The sequence below is a fragment of the Neovison vison genome, chromosome 12 (assembly GCF_020171115.1).
Source record: "Neovison vison isolate M4711 chromosome 12, ASM_NN_V1, whole genome shotgun sequence".
NCBI lineage: Eukaryota > Metazoa > Chordata > Mammalia > Carnivora > Mustelidae > Neogale > Neogale vison.
In genome coordinates this window covers 104,101,370-104,122,434 of record NC_058102.1, presented here as the reverse complement: position 1 = coordinate 104,122,434, position 21,065 = coordinate 104,101,370, and the positions used below count along the sequence as shown (strand labels likewise).

Here is a 21,065-nt window from a genome sequence, read left to right as displayed (position 1 = left end):
TCTTCAGCAAGTGCTCCCCATGGGGACAGGCGGTGGGACAGCGTTCTCTCACTTCCCATCTGGCCGTAAAATGAATGAGGAGCAGGCTGCTTGCTATTCTCCAGCCGGTTCCCTCCCTTCCCTCCTCCCACCAAGGCCCCACATTGGCATCAGCTTGGCGAGGCATCCCGGGGGTGGTAGGTGAGGTGTGTGCCACCCACATCATTGCTGGGCCAATGAACACCCGGGATCCTGGCCTTTTTTAACTTCCACCTTGGTGCAGGTCAGAGGTGGGGGAGAGATGGGGGAGATGGGAGACTAGGTGTTCCCTGGTTCTCTTCAGCCTCAGAGCAGATCTCTCTCGCCCCCTAGTGGTGATCCAAAGCACAGAGGTCACTCTTGGACTTCAAGGTCTCCATTCCCATAGCCAAAACAATCAGCGCTGAATTTACAGGCAGGGACATCTAATCCGTGGTTTCAACCTAGTTTAGCTCAGAGCTCTTTCTTCAGTGAAATCTTACCAGGGCGTGCAGATACCAAGTCTGAATATGAAGCCCTCGCTGCCCTGTTCCAGATTACGGAACCCAGTGGGGCCCTGGGAGTGCCTGTGGCGGTCTTGGGAAGTTTAGGTGGGCTATGGAGGTCACACAGCTTGGTGGTGCTACGGCTCGGACCTATCTCTGACCAGGGCTCGCTTTGGGGGAGCTTTTCTGGCACTGCTGATCGGAAAATCGCCCAGTTTTCCTTGGTGGGATGTGGAGGTGGCCTTAAGGAGCTATTCACATTCTGTTAAGGTATAAAGAGCACTGGGTTCACAGTCCAAAGGTCTCACCTTAACCCCAGGCCCAGGATCAGGCATTAGACGGGTCAAGAATTCATAGATTCGGGGACCCTGCGTGGCTCGTTGGGTGAAGCACCTGACTCTTGATCGTGGCTCTTGATCTCAAGGTTGTGAGATCGGAGCCCTGTGTCAGGCTCCGTGCTGGGCATGGACTCTGCTTAACATTCTCTCTCTCTCTCTCTGCCTCTTCCCTCTCCGCCACCCGCCTCCGGCACCTGTACTCACACACACACACACTCTCTCTCTCTCTCTTCCCCCAAAAAAGAAAAAGAATTCATTGATTTCACCTGTAAAATGAAGTGTTTTGAAACTAATGACTTTTACGTTGGTTTTTATTACTACTTCACCACTACTACTTAGATGAGTAAGCAACCAGAAGAGCTGGGATTCTCCTCAGGTGTGCCCCTTGCCTCCCCCACCTCCCCAGGAGGGAGGAGGTCGTGTCAGAGACTTCTAGTATGTGGGCATTGTTCCTTGGCTCTGGGCAAACCACACCTGAGGGAATATGGGGACCCTGGGAAGGGAGTGGCCGACTTCTGTCTTCCATTTATTGTATAGGGGCCGTCGGGTTTCTCCCACTTCTGACAAACCAGCACGAGGCTTTGGGGACTCGATGAGGTCACTTCTGGGATGGTGATAGTGAAAGATTCTCTAGGCAGCACAGAGCCCTCATTCTTCCCGGCATTCTCGGCACGGTGGGGCGGCTGTCCGCATCCGCCTGGAGCCCAGGGATACAGGGCCCTTCCTCCTCAGGCCTGCTGATGCTGAACCACATTTCCTGTTGGTCAGGATTACTGCTCACAGTCCCACAGAAGGTTCCCGTGGTCAGAATAGTGGTGGTAGGACACGGCTTGCTTCACAGGAGCAGGCACTGTGTTTTTGCATGAGTATTTTAGTCCCACCCTTAGAACAACCCTACGAAGTGGGTCCAGTTATTCTCCTGGTAAGCTGGTGAGAAGATGGAGGCTCAGAGAGGTCAAGTATCTTGCCCATCTTCACACAGCGGGCTGGTGGTAGGACATAGGCCTCCCCATACTCCACCTTCCAGCTCTCGGAGCCGCTTGGCTCAAATTCTTCCCATGTCCTCAGATAGTCTTTCTAAGTATCTTCATGCTTCTGTTCCCCTAAGCACCCCCTTTCTTTTGAGAAGTTTCTTTACTAGCTACCCATGCGGTATGCACCTCGCCATCTAGAATGCCCCGTGTGCCGTGTGTTCCATTACTGCATTTTTACGTCTGGGGTGGGGGGTGGGGATTAATCCTTGCTTCCAGGAACGGGGAGAAACACTTGTGATGACTCTGTAGGAATGGATCACCGGTCAATTAATTGCCTCTAACTCAGCTGCGGAGGAAGGAGGGTCTCAGAAGTCACCTTTTACCATTCCGGGTGGGCAACGGAGGATAGGAGTAGACCCTCACCCCTGGATATGCTTTTTGCACCAAGATATGGCTTGTTGGTATTTTTGACCAAGAGAGATAAGAGATTTCTGAGAGATTATTAGTTGGTATTTTATTTTTGCCGAAGTAAAATAGTATTAGGAGGAAGTTTTCCACAATTACTTCTGTTTCTTCTGTACGTTTACGTACATCTTCTGTGACTCCTACTTCGGTCACCTGCACATGCACATGTGTATTTTTATTCCTGTATTTCTGGAAGGTTGTCCTCTTGGTCATAGCATGCATGCATGATGTTGAACTATCTGCCCACTCCCCCTGGCCAAGTGGGTAAGTTTGAACCCTCTTCAGTCCAGTTACGTAGCCAAAGTTTAAAGTTTCCAGGACTGGCTGAGTGGGTTGAGTGAAACTTTCCACGGGTGAGTACAGAAGTTAGGTAACTAGAGCTAGTATAAGGACACGACCCTTCAGATATTTTATTTGGGTGTTTTCCTCTCTGCTGTTTCCCCTACAGACAGAGAGGGGGGTGTCCCTGAGAAGGGTCCTGGGGCAGCCCCTGAGGCCATGTGGAACTAGCAGTGCTCTCTGGTGAGAAATGCCTTGTGACTTCCCCAGCCAGTGGAAGCCATGCTCTGTTCTACTGATGCTTGTTGCATTTCTTGGGAGTGGTTCTCATTCTAGATCCTTAAGGGCAAGCAACATAGAGCTGGAAGGCACCTGGGGGGGTTAGCCAGCTCTCAGCCTTCCGACTTACTGACCTAAACCATGAAGAAAGAAAGGCATTTTATAACACAACTCAGGATATACATAAATGGACATCAAACTGCTACAAAAGTTTCTCAAGACAGTATTTACTCTTACTACATGATTACTTCCTGATACTTTCTATCCTGTTCTGTTCGGTTAAACAGCAACAAAAACAGCCCACAAATGGGTTTCGTGACCCAACTGTGAGGTGCAGCTAGAAGTCAGAAAAACACAGATCCAACCGCACCCTCTATTAGACATATGGAATGTCAGGGACTGGAGGAGGCAATGACTCACCCAAGGTCCCACAGTCTGGACCCGCTTGTAGGGCTAATGTCACCTCCTTTGGACCTACTCAGAGGAGAGCCTAGCAGCTGCTCGCGAAACTTGAGAAAGTCCCTGGTTTGCTCCCACGGTGTGGGGCAGAGGGGCGGCGCAGTGGCTGCCCGGCTCCTGTAGCTTTTCTCTGGCAGAGGGAGCGCTACCCAGCCTGAGCTGCCCAGAGGCAGCTAGCTTCTCGTACGCAGTGCTCCCCATTTCTGGAAGGCAGAGGACAGTAACCCCAGGAGGAGGCCCCTCCGCATTTTCCTAAGCAAAACACGAAGTGGTGAGAGAAGGGGAGGGGAGATCCAGTCCTTCTGGCAACTTTAGCACCTGCCGCACCCCAGGACCACCCGGATATACCCCCTGGCTTCCAGAAGTTAATTAGTTTGCTAAAATTAGGAGTCAGTTTTGCGTGCAGTTGGACAACAAAAGATAGGCATGTGTGAGGTGTGCTTCCTGGTCGGAGGCCTGGGACAGAGGAAAGGGAGGGCCAGGGATATCCTCCTGTCATTCCCTGCCAGATGCTCCCACCCAGGGCCTTCGTGGGCCCAAGGCCATGGGCTGGCTGCCTCGTCTGCATTGTGAATGTCACAGGGGGAAGCTAACGAGGTTATTGGGCAGAGAAACACTCCTGTGAGCCCATGTGGAGGAGACCTACAGCAGAGCAGGAGGCAGGGAGGCCGCCTTTGGCACCGACTATGGGGATAGAGAAGGCACGGGAGGAGTTAGTGGACAGCAGGCGTGGGGCAGAACGCTGTGATACGCATCCCTCAAGAGGCAGAGATGGGGAGTGGGCTAAGGAAAGAAAGCCAAGGAGAAAGACAGACGGACAGACGGCCGCGCTCGCTCTGTTCGTGGGATTCGGCCAAGATGGGAGGTGTGGGCACGGTTCAGTGGATCGGCAGAGTCGCCGAGAACACCACCAACTTGATGCTGCACAATGGAGTCACCATTAAAGCGCTTTAATGGAATATGTCGTTTAACAGGGCATGGCACAGGAAGAAGGGGAAATACTAGGGTACACTCCTTTTATAGTTCAGCCTAGTGGTGATGCTGTAACTGGAAGTGTGACCCTTGTCCCCCTTCTGTGTCTCCCTCCCGCCTGCACCCTTACACAGCTAGAGGCAGTTAACTCTGGGGTAATGCTAGAAGCGGAGGTAGCACACTGGAGGATTTGCTCCACTCCAGGACTGACCAGAGACCGTAACAGGGTAGCGTCCTTCCCATATGAGCACAAGGCCCAGGTAGGGGCCCCTCCAGCCCTCAGAAGTCCGCCCCTTCTCTTCCCCCACGTGAGGGTAATTGTGCGCAGCTTATGCGGTGCATTCGTGGGTTACGGATGGGGCTGTGCCGGTGGGTCATTAGTAGCTCTTAGAAGCAGTCACAGCAGTCAGGTGGGGTGTCGTCCTCTCCTCCTGGTAACTGGGAAGTAGGTGATCTTGGTCACCTGGCTTCTTCGCAGGAGCACGCAGAGGCACGGGAGGTGTTTGGTCTCCCAAGCTGAGCCACGCATAGGAATATCCCCTCTGTTTGCTTTTGAAGAAATGACAATGGATGAGGGTTTGAGCTCCTTAAATTTATCTTCATTTTGTATCTCTCTTTAGTGAACTACTCTTTTTTTCTTTTTTCCAGCCAGAAAATGGGAACTTTGGGCCCAAGAGCCGTAAAATCTAAACCAAGTCACCACTGATTAGGGTGCAGTGGTGCATACTGGGTACCTGCTTTCTCTCCTCGTGTTCTAAGGGCCCTTGGCATTGGGACTAGAAGTTGGGGATTGTGTGAAACTTGGCCCTCATTCCCTCCATTACTGCCTCTCTCACTTCCTTTTTTTTTTTTTTTTCGTTTCTTTGTTTAAATAAAGTCATCTTTTGTTTTGGGCCGTGTTAGTCCTTGCTGACTGTCCACAAAATAACAGGGCAAGGTAACATCAGGATTATTGGGCTTCATAAAATTGTACTCGCTTGTATACTTTTCCTACCTTCCACCATCTAGATCCTTTGGTCTGTCTCACTTATATGGCACCTGAGAGATTCATCTCTGACCTCCCTGCTCTGCTCCTGCCATGATCCTCAGAGGGGATCATGCCCCTTGTCCCAGACAGGGTTGTGGGGACCTGAGTCCCCTCTCTGAGAATTCCCTGTGTGTACTCAGATAAGCTCTCCAGCTTCTCTGCCTCCATTTCCCCATTTGGTTCGGGACCTTCCAAAATGATGGCAAATAAATAAAGGGTATCTCGGGAAGGAAGACTCAGGAGAGGACGTGTCTGTTCATGAGGGGTCAACCTGTGCAGCCGACCTCTCCCCATCCTCTTTCTGAGGATCTTCAGGCTGGGGATCCCCAGATCCAAATTCTTCCTGGGCCTTGACCCTCTGCCTCTTGTTCTCACAGACTTTAAGTTCGCCATGTACCCGCCATCGATGATCGCAACTGGAAGTGTGGGAGCCGCCATCTGCGGGCTCCAGCAGGACGAGGATGTGAGCTCGCTCACTGGCGACGCCCTGGTCGATCTGCTGGCCAAGATCACCAACACGGATGTGGTAGGTGGACGCCATCTTCTTGGTTAAAACCAGATGTCTCTTTTCTCAGCTCAGGGAAAGAGACACTTGGCTTGATGACGGTGTGTTGGAGGGACTTTGTACATTTTTTTATTTTCGATGGTGGTTTCTGTTTTCCCAGATCCAGCCTCCCAGTACAAAATCCCATAGACGAGACTTCCTCCTAAGGTTTTGAAAGCCAGTGTGCCGTAAAATAGAGAAGAGAGCCTAGCCAACAGCTACGAGGTGGGAGGAGAGCTGTTTACTACTGTTCCTCCGTGGGCTTCCCCGTGGGTCTGAAGTGTTGCTTCATTTCCATTTATGTCCATGTCCTCGGGCTGCTTCTCCCCCACACGGTCAGGCTCGGGCTCTGCTTACACCCACTCAGGCGGAGACCCAGAGGAGAGAGGGCTGGAGGCCGGCTCTGCTTCACTGGGGGTTGGGTGGTCGAGGGATCCAAGAGGTGCCCCACCTCCGGCAGGGTGTCTGGCCTTGACACACCTCTCAACCCCACCCGCCTCTCACTTCCCTTTTGTTTAATGCGGTGGTGGATTAAGAAGTACTTCTAAGAGAATAAAGGGCCATAGTAATTCAAGGAACTATTATTAGCTATAGATTTTTCCATTCTTGTGCCGGTGGACTGCCCAGAGACGCTAACTCTGCTTGCCAGAATTTGCAGCTCCTTAGAAGAAAGGTCTTGAGAGACCAAGGTCAAGCGAGGCTCTGATTCAGCTGGTAGGAATCGGCAGTCCTTAGAAGGTCCAAGCCAGGGTGTCTCTGAGAGGTCAGAGAGGCCGCTCCTGTGTCCTTCAGCCGAGGCTTTCCACGGGAGTGTGGAGAGGGCTGGGTAACTGGCTGGGGGAGGGGGGAAGGTCAGCCGTGGAGCCCGGGCTAGAACCTGGAAGCTCCCACTCTCCCCACCAACCTGGGAACGTTGCACAGTTGCACACCAGCCGTAGCGCCTGGATCTTTTTGTTTGAGAAAGGCCTCTGCTTCGAAGACAACTGGAGAAGCCTATCAGCCGGGAGGCCCTGGTGTGTCCCCATGGAGAGGCTCAAGATGCAGGCGAGCTTCACAGCCCCGCCTCTGGATGCTCCAGGGAGATTCGGAATGCCTTGCTGTGGGACTAGATTGAGTTAAGAGATAACGTGGCTTACAGGCCTGTGGCTGATGCCCATGGGGATGCTGATGGGAAGGCTGACAACTCTGAGGGCCTAGGGCTGCAGCTTACTGTCTTTCTCTCCTCCCTATCTGTATTCTGCTTTGGGCTTTATTACCACCTCAAGGAGCTGGTGCAGGGAGGTGGTGAAGGGCCTCATGGAACAAACCCAGGTTCCTATTCTGAAGCAGGTCTTAGATACGCTTTTTAAAATTCTAGGTCCCAAACAGAGGCTTTCCACAGAGGCCTGTGCTACCTTATACTACATGTTTCCCAAAACACAGCTCGAGAAGACCCCTTCCAGTGTGCTTTGCGTGAAGAGTGCTTTCCCAACCCTCCAGAGGCAAATCTGGGACAGAACCTAACGTTTATAGAAATGATGTGCTTCTTTCCTTTCCTGATGATCTCCTATTAAGGTTGCCTAACAAAAAGGACTCCCAACAACAACCAGCTTAAAACAGGCTCTCCCCCGATCCCCAGAGACAAAAATGTCAGTGACAGCAATTTGACCCCCCAAGCACTGTAACCTCTTTCCGATATTTATGGACTTTGCCCTGGTTGGCTGGTGGCCCCACAGGGCTCTGACTTTCTCCCACATGTTCCTTTCTCACCCCTCATTGGCTTCAAACGGACAGAGGTCACTCCGGAGGTGCCACTGAGTCTCTCCGGCCACTTTTCAAGACTTTAAACCAATTTCTCATCTTATACTGGAGAAACCGCTTGCCCCTTTCAGATACTGTGTAGCTGGGGTATCTGTGTCAGTCAGCCGTCAGACCGTGTTAAATGAGGACAGAAGCCGCTAGAGGTCCCCTACACCCCAGCTGCGGAACTGGAGATGCGTGGGGCCCTCATGCTTACCTGTGGGCCTCCGGGTCAGCATTTTAGTATTAACAACCAAGCAGGAGCAAAGGAGAACATAAACTCCCTCGCACTTTTTCAGACAACAGCCTCAGACCTCTGTGAGTTCTAAGCTCACCTGTGGGCCCAGAGGCTTGCTCACTCTCCCCCAGCAATGTTTTGAGTAAAAAGGCTTGAGTCCTCTCGGGCGAGGCTGGCCACCTGTGCCTGACTTCCAGGAGCTGTAGGTCTCCTTCTATCCATCAGGCTGTGTTTTCTGAAGTGCTGAGGCCCAAGAGTGAAGGAAAAGAAAAGGACTGGAATTCAGAAAGCATCCGTATCTTGGCGGGGAGGCAAGGGTTGCTTCCTGAGCCCATTTACCATTTCATGAGTCCAGAAGCGCTGTGTTGCAAGCACTTCCTCTCCATTCATTTCTGGAGGGATTTATTAAAGGCTCACTTGTTGCAGACTTGCAGGATAAGCAAGGCACGGAGGCAGAAATTCGGACGGGTGGGTCATGTATGGAAAATGGGCAGGGAACTCGGTGACTGTAAGGCAAATTACAAGTAAAGCATGCAAAACCCTAGCAAATGAATGCAGAAGTGTTAAGAAGTATAAATGGAGGAGAAAAGCAGACCCAGAGGAAGGAGCTCACCAGGCCTAACGTGAAATGCAGGCCTCCTGGCAGAGGGCACTTGGCAATAGGAATGTCCCTGGAATGGAGAAACCAAAAACGTGGTATGTATGTGCAGTGGGAGAGGATTCCGCCTTAAAGAGGAAGGGAAATCCGGACTCACGCTGCCACATGGATGAGCCTCGGAACCATGTTCAGTGAAAGAAGCCAGACCCCAAAAGACACACAGATGGGGCCACTTACTGGAGATACCTCACATAGTGGACTTCATGGAGACAGAAAGTAAAATCGGGGTTCCTAGGGTCCAGGAGTGGGAGGAAAAGGGAGTTCTTCAATGGGTATGGAGTTTTGCTTCAGGAGGACGAGAAAGTTCTGGAAATGGATGGTGGAGATGGTTACATGACAAAGGGAATATACTGAAGGCCACTGTACACCTGAGAATGGTAATGATGGTAAATGTCACGTTTGGTTTATTTTGCCACAGTTGGAATCATGCACACATACGCACACTGCTGTCAGACCCACGGTCTGAAATGCCCGCAGGCTGGTGTCGAGCTCTCCCGTGCAGAAGTCAGGTGCACAGGGCCACATTCTGCCACACTGGCTGCGGCAGAATAGGACAGATGCAAACCAGGACCTGGAGTCCTGACGGTTCTGTGCCTGCCCCGTGCGCCTTGGAATTTGTGATCTCCTCGAGCGGACGGTATTCTCTGCCCACGTGTTGTCAGGGGCGGACTGGGGAAAGCGGGTCCCCTTGATTTCCTTTGAGACGGGCAGACAAGTGTCTCTGGCTCGCTGGCCAGCGGCAGATAGCTTTGATAGGAGGGACCCATGCGGCTCTGAGAAAGTCGGTCTTTGTTGCTCCCTCTGGTTGCCAAAATAAACCGGAATGCTTCATTCCAAAGAGAAAGCTGAGTGAGAAGCCTGACAGTTTTACGGGGAATAAAAGTCTCAGAGGGTGGTATATTTTAAGTACTTTTTCCTTCCAGTCATAAGTGTTGCTAAAAACAGACGCCAGCCAGTGAGGCGGTGCTGGCTTTGGGGAAACTTCTACCGGGGCTTCCGTTGCCAGGGGTGAGTTTGAGAGGAGGGATCGAGCGTCCTGGTTCCCCGGTGAACCTTTCCCGGCTTTGCCGGGCAGAGTCGGGGTTCCTCTTCCGTCCCTCGGCACTCGGCTCGTGCTTTGTGCCAGCGTTTATCTCACTGTTCGCTTGTCTATAGAGCCTCTGGAACAGGACCCAAGTTTTACTGCGCTCTTTATCCAGAGCCCCTGGCAGAGTCTCGGGAATGATGCTGAAGAGAGGGAGGGAAGCAGGAAGGAAGGAACGGAGGACACAAAGGCCAGGCAGATGGGCTTAGAGTGTGTTTCTAAGTCTTTGGTCTCTCCAGACCTTTGGAAAGCCCTATATTTCTTGGCCTTCATTACATGCCAGGGTCCGGAGCAAAACCCACCATCTTCACGTGACACAGTTTTACAAACCGTCTAATAAAAATGCAGAAGTCACGCTCCTGGGCCGTGACGATGCTTTGAAGCTATTGGGAGATAATTCAACGGAAGCGGACGCTAGTCCCCTGGTCACCATATTCATCCTTTTCTGTCCCCTTCTTAAATATCACCCACGGAAGATTCCAGGATGCCCCTCCCTTGGGCTCATCCTGGCACGTTAGGATCTTGGTTGTCAGTGAGCTGTTAAAAAGCTGTTCACTGTGCAGGGGAAGAAGTCTCGGCATTGACTGCATGCTTTGGGCTGGGTCCCCCAGCCTCTGTCTTTGGCCTCTTTAGAGAGAAGCACCGACCCCCTCCTGACACACCTTCCCTTACTATGGGCCCCTGTATGGCTGGGGCCGACGGGGCCTGTGGTCAAGAACCTTGGGAAGAGTGGCCGGAGGGAAGGCTGGGGGCGGGGGAGGGGGACGGAATAGAACTGGAGGCTCAGGCTCCCCTTTCCTGCCTTATTTCTTCTGCGGGCTTCATTTGGTATGCAAGGAAATAAGCCAAACAGCCTGTGAAGAAAGGAAGAATGAGATAGTTTCCTAAGTTGTCTCTGCCTGAGCTGGCCGCGGGTCTGGGGCTCATTCAGCCCTTTGTCCCCCCGTTGAGTGCACTGCGTGTGTGGTGACAATGGCGTGGTGCAGTTACACTGAGGGCTAATGGTCGGAGTTCCGTCAGCCCATTCATGGAGGCCGAGGAGGGTGCAGGGCGCGGAGCCCGAGCCAGCGCGCAGAGGAAGTCGGAGGCCCGTGTAACGAGCTGGAGATCACAAACAGGGCTGTCAGGGCTCTGGGGCTGGGGGGCAGGGGCCAGGGAGGGAGCCTATCATCCTCGGAGTTGGAGGTCTGCCCGACCTCCAGCGCTGTGGAGTGCCACCTGTCCAGGCTGACAGACGAGCATTATGGCTTTCCTTTTAATCAGCTTAATTTGGGGCATCTTAACACAATGACGGGTGCTTTCGGAGGCTGCCGGAAAGCAGGGGTCCCAGAGCCACTGCACTTTGCATGCACGTAGCATCTTTTCACAGGAGGAGCTGTGGTCGACAGCCCCCGCCCCCCAGCCCCTTGGGCTACGTCTCCCTTTCTTGGAGATTCTCTGGCCTGTAGGTCTTTCCTTAGAGCTTGGAAGAAGCAGAGGGTCTCAGGGGAAAGCGTTCTGAAGCTGGAGGCTTGCCCGTTTACAGCCAGGCTTAGCCTGTAACTCAGCGTAACCGGGGAACGAGTTCCGTAACCGGGCTTCAGTTCCGTTCTCTAGCGGCACAATGTGGGCGTGTGGCTGTGTGTCTCCCAGAGCCCTTCGGAGCCCCAAGTCCCCTGACCCTGTAATTGCCTCCGTGTGGCGTCTTGTGATTCTGCCTTTTCTTTTCTTTTCTTTTCGGGCCTTTGAACTTGTCCCCCTTTTCTTTCCTTCTCTCAGCTTGACCTTCCAGCACGAGCAGCCCTGCTGGGTTTGAGGCAAGGTTCCTCCTCTCTTCAGGTCACCGCTTCCCCCACCCCAGTCCCCTGCATGGTCCTGCCCTGCTGCTTGGGAGAGTGGCAGCTCCTTGGGCGGGAATGGGGGCCTGTGTGGGGTGGGCGCGTCTGGCAGCAGGTAGTAAAACCACCAACACATTTCCCTCTCCCTTCGCTTTCCATCAGCTTCTAGAAAATTCATGCTCTTTGCAAGCCCAAGAATGGTTCATAATGGAGGGTATTGAAATACCAGGAGTGAGTTCTGTCTCAAGGAAGGTGGGGTGCTGATTTCTCTGTCTCCACCATCACAGAGTAGACGGACATTGTTCTTACAAGACAAAACCCGTTAAAGTTTCTTTATTCAGTTAGGAATGTGCGATCTGCACTTGAAACTCAAGCTGATGATAGCCGAGCTGTGAAGAAGGGGACCATGAAGGAGGGTTAGGCAGAGGCCCCAGAGAACCTTCAGGAGTGAGGGACATGACTGGCCCCAGAGAGGCTTAGCTTCCTGCTCTGTCCCAGATGAATCTAGAAGAGAGCAGGGGCTGGGGTTCAGGGTCCCTCATTTCTGGGGTGACTGCTGTAGTCCTTTATCTTTTCAAGTGCGAGGTATCAGATCAAGAGCTGGCCATGATCAGTCACGGTTTAGATTGGAATGAAAACAGAGCTGAGGAAAGTGTTTTATAGGAAAGCTTCCTTCATTTTATTCAGGGAAGCTGGTACCACGAGTTCTTGGCTGGAACTTACATAAATGTGACCCTTGAGGCATCTGATCGTCAGTCCCATGGCTCTGAAAGTCCTGTAGAGGTGACTGTCCAGTGTCCCAGCCTTCCCTGTAGGATTTTTTCCAGAACTATTCTTAGAGGTTTCAGGCTGCTGGAAGGGAAGGCTGAATGCCAGAAACAGAATCGTTGGCGACTCCAGAGCAAAGACTCTTAACACGTTCCCAGATCAGGTTCTTTCGCTTTCTTGAGCTCTGGCTCGTGTGAAGGACTGTCTTTCACAGGGATGCTGATGTGGCTGATGCAGTGATAATCATGGAGTCCTGAGTTGGTTGTGTTTCTGGGGTGGAAGGGGGGTTGACCCCGATAACTTCCCCATGGCACCGAAATACAGCCTCTGAGGAAGGAAAGCTGGACAGGATCCGTGGGAGGCACCAGGGTTCTTGCGGGGGTGGGTCTTCTACATGACCTTCACCTTCACTTTAGGGACTCTTCTCTAAATGGCTGTGCCATGGGAAACCCTCTCGTTAAAGAGGACTTGCAGCTGACACTTGACTGGTATTTCTTTCAGAATATCATTGTCCAGAGCTATTGTCTGTCCCTCCCTTACACACACACCGTCCCTCAATTTGGTGAGAATCCTGCCACCCTCTGTAAAACCCTTTATGCCACACCTGAAGCTAATAGAACACATGTATTAATTATACATGGGGGGGGAATAAACTCTTTTTGCCATATGCTTGGGATAGGATTTGTCCTCCCTGGAAGCAAGCATGCAGTTACCGTCCCTATGGTGTGGAGGGGTTCTGACCCAATCCCCCGTCCCCCTAGAAAAAAAAAACTTATAAACTTAACCTTCACCAGCTCCTGAAGGACCTCTGGAGGGAACAGACCTCTCAGTGAGGAGTTCAGGGGGATGAGGGAGGGCGGCAAGCACCTGAGACCTGAGACAGGGCGTTTGAGGACAGGGTTAGACCCCCTAGCATGGCCTCTCAGAACGTTGGCTTCTTCAGACGGTGATCAAATGGAGAGCAAGCCACCTATTCCGGGTTTGGAAGGAGAACCGACTGTGGGCCCTCTTGTCCACCTGTGATGCAGGACCTTCCCAGGGGAAGTGCAGAGGCCTTGGCCTCCAGCTGTTGTTTGCCTTGTTGGCCCACACCAGCTTTATCTTTATTTAAGATCCATTTTCTTTAGATCGTAAGGCTTTCGGGTTTTCCACTATCCTCTACTGAAATAGACGTGATGCCTTTTGCCTTCACAGCGAGCTCATGGGGCGAGTGGGGAGTGACCTGGGAGCCCAGCACCCCCCTGGGTGTGTAGGCTTTGGAGGAGGCCCACAGGCAAGGTTTCCAGTCAGTACTTAGGGGGTCGGACAGGGTAGAGGATGAGACCAGGACACGCCACAGAAGTACGAGAGATGTTACCAGCCCCTGACTGCTCACTGGTTTGGAGTGGCCCAGAGATCTCGGTGGCTGGGCTCTGTTTCTCTCGTTCCACGCGCCACCCCCAGTGCCAGACCCACCATGCCTCCTTCAACAATCTGGAGCAAATTCTTATCCATACCTCATTTTTAAGAAATTGAAATAATTCTTTCAGGCTCCAGGAGGGGTTTGTTGTTTGTTATCACAAGAAATGGGATTCATTTATTGAATTTAGCACCTTATCTATAGCTCAAGAGGTCACCTCGACCCGGTGAGTGTGTTTCGTCCTTATTCTACAAGTTGGGGAACAGATCCGAGAAGTGAAATGCCCCCGCTGCTGTGTGTTGGGTGGGTCGCAAATACGACTCTCCCTTTCTTCATTTGTCTCACATTCTGGGTGATACCCTGTCTCCGCCCTTCACAATCGGGCAGCTGTTGTTCCTAATTTTTTTTTTAAAGATTTTATTTATTTATTTGACAGACAGAGATCACAAGTAGGCAGAGAGGCAGGCGGTGGGTTGGGGTGGGGGGAAGCAGGCTCCCCGCTGAGCAGAGAGCCCTATGCGGCCCAATCCCAGGACCCTGGGATCATGACCTGAGCTGAAGGCAGAGGCTTTAACCCATTGAGCCACCCAGGCGCCCTGTTGTTCCTAACCTTAAATTTTGTAGAAAGCTGTAGTTTGAAATGTGGCATGGACGAGATAGGAATAGAATATTTGGAGGCATGAAAACTGTGTCCCTTTACTTTAGATCTTCGGAAAATAAAGATTATGCTTCTGTGCTTGGCAAACCATAGCCTCCAGGCTACAGTGAAAATTGCACAGTGAAACAAACAAAGGGGAAGCCTAGAGTAAGCTGTGGGAAGCCCCAACAGAGTCGATTTAACTTATTTTCCGTGTAGATGTCCCATGAGTGCAGAAAGGGAGCCTGGGGAGGGGGGCATGTATCTGCTAAGAGTGATTTTTCTCTACCTCGAGCTGCTAAGTGCCGGCCCCCCCCCCCAGTGACACCCGAGTGTGGCACATTCCATGGCACCCCACTAACAGAAGCTTCTGCCCGGGACAAATTTATTCTGAATTTTCCCTACCAAATATAGACTAATATCAAACAATGCTGCAAATTCTTACTTCTTCCCCAATTGGACAGCTCCAATGTCCAGAGTTCTGTCCACATTCCGTATTGCAGTGCTGTGAGAATTGAGGGCGGTAAGGAAGCAGGGAAAAGGAGGTTTTCTTTTTAAGAGCTCAGGCGGTTTCTGTGAGTACAGTTCAGTCCATTCCCTGCTTACCCATCCTCAGGTGCGCCAGCAGCCTAGCTCTGGGGCTCTGTCTGTGGCGCTGGCCTTCGCCTTGTCTTCGTCACCTCCCAGGGTACAAAGCAGAAAGCCCCCAGTTGGCGCTGTGATGACGGGGTACATGGTGTCTGTAAAAGGCTCAGAATCTTGGCCAGACTCTCACGTGCTTTGGTCTCAACTGGACTTCTGCCAAAATCCCGATTCTGTTTTGATGGATCTGGAATGGGCCGGGATAAGGGGGTGCCGATGTTGCCGGCGGTGCACCCCACTCAGAGCATTGTGGTCCCGCGGCTCTGCCGGGTCGCATCTTTCTATCGGGAAACCGGCACGTTGCGCGCAAGGCTTCCGCTGTGTGTATTTTCTTCGTTAAGTGCACCGCCCACCGTTGGTCTTGCTCACAGCTCTGATCTGACCTCTTCTCCTTCTAGGACTGCCTCAAAGCCTGCCAGGAGCAGATTGAGGTGGTGCTGCTCAACAGCCTGCAGCAGTTCCGTCAGGACCAGGGGGACGGGTCCAAGTCGGAGGATGAGCTGGACCAGGCCAGCACCCCTACGGACGTGCGGGATATTGACCTGTGAGGACGCGGTCGGGCTGAATGGGAGAGAATTGTTCAAATCTGCTCTCTCCTTCTCTCTGGTTGTGTTTTGTTCTTTATGTTTTAGGATAAAACTTTAAAAACAAAAACAAACAAAAAAATTCTGCCCCCACCTAGATCGTATTGAAAGATCTTTTTAGAAGTGAGAGAAAAAGGTCCTATAAAAATGGAATAACTAAAAGCATTTGGTGCCTATTTGAAGTACAACAGAAGGGAATCCCTTTGTATATGCGAACAGTTATTGTTTGATTATGTTAAAGGTAATAGTAAAATGCTTACAGGAAAACCTGCAGAGTAGCTAGAGAAAATGTATGCCTGCAAATATGGGAACAAATTAGACGAGGCTTTTTTTTTTTTTTTCATGTTATGAACTAGCATGTACACACCCCTTGTAGGATAATTTCAAGGAACTTGCTTATGCCATTTATGGCATGATTAGATTGCAAAGCAATGAACTCAAGAAAGAATTAGAAATAAGGGACACAATGGGGAGGGAGTACAAAACAATCTCTCAACCTGATTGAACCATTTTGGATGTAGAAGCCCCTTTGCTCTCGAGCACCTGTTTGTTATTAAGTCTGGAGCACAGTTGACTCTAGTTACGAACTCTTGCTGTCTACAGTAGCTGCTACCTAAAAGAGATGTTTTATTTTGCCGGTTGGACACAGGTGATTGGATGCTGGGTTTCATGTGTTTTTGACATCTTGCTTCTTCTTCCAAACATGGTTCATTGCAGACACCACCATATTTTTATCAAAAGGGGCAATCTAGCTTTGGGCCAGAACCAAAACTCCTATGAGTTGGAGGCAGATGGAGACCAAGGGTGGGATCTGGAATGGAATCTTTTCTCTTAATGTATTCAAGAAGGCAATGTGACCTTGGCATCCTTTATTAAAAAAACTGATTTTTTTGGTGCTGATTGGCATGTCTGGTCCACAGTTGAGCATTGTTATAAACCATTCCATTCGAAAAGCACTTTGAAACATTGTTCCCGAGCGATAGATGGGATGGTTTATGCAAGTCACGCTGAATAGACTCCTCCCTTCTTCTCCTGTGCTCCTCCCCTCCTGCCCAAGTTGGGTGACTATTCACTTCTGGTATCTGACATTGTTTGGTACACAGTTCTGGTATCCTACCGGGACTCAAGAGACACCCCTTTCCACCGACATTCCCATCACAACATTCCTCCAAAAAGCCTACAGACAAAGATCTGTTACCATTTCGATGGCAAAGAAGGATCTTAATTCCCACCTACATACTTCTCCTTTGGACATGGAAAGAAAAGTTACCGCTGGTGCAGACAGACAGCTGAATATCAGAGTGTGGCATTTTGTTCCCTTTTCCGTTTTTCGTTAATTTCATTGCAAAGTTGTATTCAGCGTACTTGAATTTTTTTTTTTTCTCTCCACTTCTTAGAGGCATTCAGTTAGCAAAGAGGTTGGAGCAACAACTTTTTTTTTTTTTTGCACAATTATAATTGACAGGTAATGAAGCTATTAAAATATTTGCCTTTTTAAGTTAGAAAGAAAAATCAGAACAGGGCTGCTTTGAAGAATTATTTTATACACAGATTCTGCCTTGTTTCGTAGTATGAGGGTTGAAGATGGAGAAAAATCTAAGGGTCTCTTATTTTTCATTTTATTGTGTTCAGTTTTTTATGATTATTTTTTTTTTTTGCGCTGCTAAGAAGCTAAGATCATTCATCCTTATTCACATTAACAGTACCTAGCTGTAATGTTTCACAGAGTGTGCTGCTATTTTATAAACATTTTTATAATATATTATTTTACTGCTTAAATTCCAAGTCCTGAAGTAGATGGTTGAGATAGGAGTTCTTCGTACTGGAAAAGCCCTTCCATAGTTTTTTCTTCTGGTAGCGTATGATGGTTTTTTTTTTTTTTTTTTTTTTCCCGTTTTGTTTTGTTTTTTATTTTTTCCTTTTGTTTTTGTTTTTGGGTTTTTTTTTTTTCTCTCTCATCACATTCTTCAAAGACGGAGCATTCTTTACCTCAGGTTTACTGGACAAACTCAATAGCTACAAAAGAAAATGATTCACATTTTTGTTTTCATAATACCTCACAACTGCATAGTTTCTGCTTGGGAGCCGTTAGTGCGGGAAAAGGAGAGGTCAGTGAGGAGGCCACAAGCCCCTCTCAGGGGGAGGGTGGGATGGATTTGGCCCTTGGGTCTGACACCTGGGGACCTTTTCAGTCATGAAGGTCATTAGGCTTCCATTTTGACTCCGGTATCCTCATCATGATGGAAAAAATACAATTGAACCAAGGGATTTCCCCTCCTCCCCCCTTCCCCCGGCCAGACGTTCAGCACAAACATTTGTGCAGTGAACTAGGAAGTCATAATTTGCACTAGGTACGAGGTATCAGGAGACAGACGGAGAAGAACTTCAGCAGGCTATTTGCAGATCCTCATCTTGTGGCCCTTTCTTAAAGCAGAGCTTTCTTCCGCTTATCTCTCTTTCCCCTTCCCCGACATGGCCATCCCCAGTTTAGGATCATCTCAGAGGCTTTTCTAGGTCTGAATCTGTGGGCATATGAATCTGCCGTGCGCGGGATCGCAAGGGTGCCTCCTCCCACCTGTCTCAGACCGCAGCCGGCCAGCCCCTCTGCTAAGTGGCACTCAGTGGTCTTCAGGTTCGGAATTGTATTGAACTGGCGTGATGGGGAAAATAGGTCAGATGAGTATGGGAGTGGGAGCTGGAGGGAGGTGGAGAGGCTGCGTCTCTACAGAGATGCCATTTTGGGTGAGTCAGTCTCTCTCGAAGTATGTTTGGAAGGGTTCAGGATTTGCTGAGTTAGCACAACCCTAAAATTCTAGGGAGTTTCGGGTAGGACAGTGGGTGGTGAATTCTGAAGTTCTGGAGAGGAAAGCTGAGCAGCCAGTGTTTTGTCAAGAGCTCACTTTGCCTAGGACGCTCTTTCAGACCCTTGAGGAGTAACACGGAATGGAAGGAGGTGTGGTTCCTTAGTCCTTGGGAGTCTTGGAGCCTAAAGAAAGCAAGGTACAAAGTCACTCAACAGTGACATCTCTAACTAAGCTCAAACAGAACCTGATGAATAAGGAAGGGAAGAGGCTTACAGGCTCTCCCTGCAGTCTGTAACGTCCCAGTTTTCCTGGAGCTCTGGGTGCCACTGGGGCCTTCTGATCTTTTTCTCCTTCTTGTCCTTGGGGCCTGGTGTGATGGGAGGTGTGGTGTTACTGGTGGGGAAGGTGCTAGGTTGTTTGGCTTTTCTACCTACTCCCTCTGTAAACAAAAGAAGGAAGCTTGGATTTCTTAGTTAGCTGATGCCCCCTCCTTAGATCTTGGTTTCCTCGGTAGGAATTTTTGTGTGAGAGGGAGTTCAGCTTTCTCCCACGGATTTTTTTCTCTTTCTCACCTCCCACAAATGGGGTTCCAGATATATTCTGGTCTTTCTTACTTTGTTGTCTTTCTCTCTGTTCTTCCTCCTCTCTGTTTTTGGTTTTTGGTTTTTTGGGTCATTGTTGTTAACTGTTTTTCTCCATCAGTGGGAGCTAAATTGTTCCCCTAAGCCTGCCAAATTTTATTCCTTCCCCTGTTTTGGCCAAATCCCAGGGGGAAAGTCCTAGTATGCCAAAAATGTATGCTAAGCATTATTCAATTCCATGCAGGTTCCTACCGGCCAAGAAGCCTGCAGGTGGGAGCAGGGGACAGGTCCCTCCTTAGAATGTCTCCCCATGTTGAAAGGAGGGCACCTCAGAGGAAGGGGCTTGTCTCAGAGGAGGCTTTATTCTGGAACTGCCCCAGGACCCCACTGAAGAGCTTACCATGTCTCAACAGCCAGACCCCTTTGGTCTATGCTCTCTGTACAGGAGACTCTTGGTCTGCTGCTTTTTCCAGGCAGCCAGAGGCTGGAAGCAGCCCTCTGCCAGTAGGATGGGCTTCTCTTCAGAGGGAGGTGTGGCTTTCCCGTGGTCTGGCCTTTCCACACTGCCCCAGGGGGACCTCGAGGACAGAGGTGAAGAGCGTGAGGCGGGATTGAATGACTTGCTCACGAGAGGGTGAGGGAAGTTTCTCTCCATGAGCCACAGCGGGCAGGGCTGGGAGAAGAAAGAGACTTGCACCTTATATCATGTAAATAATGATTTTCTAGTTCAAGAAGATAATATTGGTAGTGTGGGAATGGGAGGTAGGAACGGGGAGGAAGTCTGAGTAAGCCAGTTGGCTTCTAAGCCAAAAGGATTCCTCTTTGTTTATCTTTGAGACGGTCCAACCCTGAGAATAGCTTTAAAAGGGAAATTAGTGCTGAGACAGTAAAGTCCCCTTAAGCCGACAAATTGTAGCTACATAGAATGAGTGCAGGCTTCTATCGGTGGGGGCTCGGAGCAGTTCGAAGAGCCACTCATGCTGTTGTCCGTTTGTACAAAATAGGGCAGGAAGATGTGGGAGGACGTTTATGACTTTCTCGTACCACGTGGCTTTTCATGACTCTGGATTCTAAACAACCCAGAACAGTCCTTTTGGCCAGAGCTATTCTCCTACATTTGTGTGTCTCTGCTTTTAGACTTAGCTGGACTATCAGACCCGATTCTTGGCTCAGGTCTCAAGAAGCCATCAGCAAATGGACACATGCACGCTGTCGCTGCAACATTTCTTCCTTTGCCTGCAGCCTACTTTGGGGGAAAAAGTGCCTTACTGACTGTAGCCATTACAGTATCCAATGTATTTTGACAGGTGCCTGTCCTTTAAAAAAAAAAATTGTTTGTTTTGTTTTGTTTTGTTTTAAATTGGTTTTTGTTTCTTACTGTTGGCCAACTCTTAAGTCCCCAGCAAATCACTGGGCCATTGGATTTTTTCCATTATGTTCATTACCCTTGTACCATGTACCTCAGATCTCTTTCTCTCTCAGTTACAGTTTCTCGTCTTGGACTTCTTTTATTATTATTATATTTTTTTTTTTTTTTTTTTTTTTGCTTTAAAATGAGTGTGATGCCATATTGAGTCAATGTTATTCTCTCACAATGTACTCTCTAAGAGGTGTGGGTGTTTATTTGGTCGGGATGCTAGCAAGTGCTAAAGTAGCATGATCAGCATAAGCAAAAGGTTTTTAGGAAGTACGGAAAAAATGTCTTATTGGTTATGATGGTGACATGGTATAGTCAGCTGCCTTTGAAGAGGTCCTGCCTGTTCAGTGTTAAGCAATTTATAAAAAATAATGGCCTGTTATTCTGACCAGCTTAAAGACGGATTTGCAAATGGTTTTGGATGCAATTAGGTTATGCTATTTGGACAATAAACTCACCTTGACCTAAAAAATCCTCCGGCCACTTTGACTTATTTATAGACCGGCAGCCCTCAGACTAGAACGCGTCTTTCTCCTGTGGGAACTCTGCTGGCAACAAGTGGTAGTGGCATAAAACACAAATCCTAACCTGAAAGGTGCCCCACGTGTGTATCCATGTGACTGCGATACACGTCGTTAATGACTTTTTTTCTCCCTTTTGGGTCCCCCCCCCCGGGGAGCCATCTCATAAACTAGAAGCGTCAGCCCACCTTCCTGAGGTGGGCAAATCCCTGCTGTGGCGACTGGGCTTGGTTCCTGATGATTGCCGGCTCTTCGCTCTTGCTGTGAGTGAGTATCTCCTCCCTTGGGAGGTGCCA

The 21,065-nt window shown here is 49.9% G+C and overlaps 1 protein-coding gene across 2 annotated transcripts in view; it reads left to right on the top strand.

The window, feature by feature from the left end:
• CCND2 (cyclin D2) overlaps nt 1-20,720 on the top strand; it is a 29,624-nt gene extending 8,904 nt beyond the window's left edge. Inside the window, exons 4-5 of one of the 2 annotated variants that reach the window (XM_044229201.1) lie at nt 5,674-5,822; nt 15,261-20,720. In XM_044229201.1, coding sequence (XP_044085136.1) covers nt 5,674-5,822; nt 15,261-15,410 — 299 coding nt within the window. In that variant the 3' untranslated portion in view covers nt 15,411-20,720. Of the gene's footprint in view, nt 1-5,673; nt 5,823-5,961; nt 6,419-15,260 lie in introns of those variants that run through there. The other variant, XM_044229202.1, reaches the window with a different exon arrangement.
• The last annotated feature ends 345 nt before the right edge of the window (nt 20,721-21,065 follow it).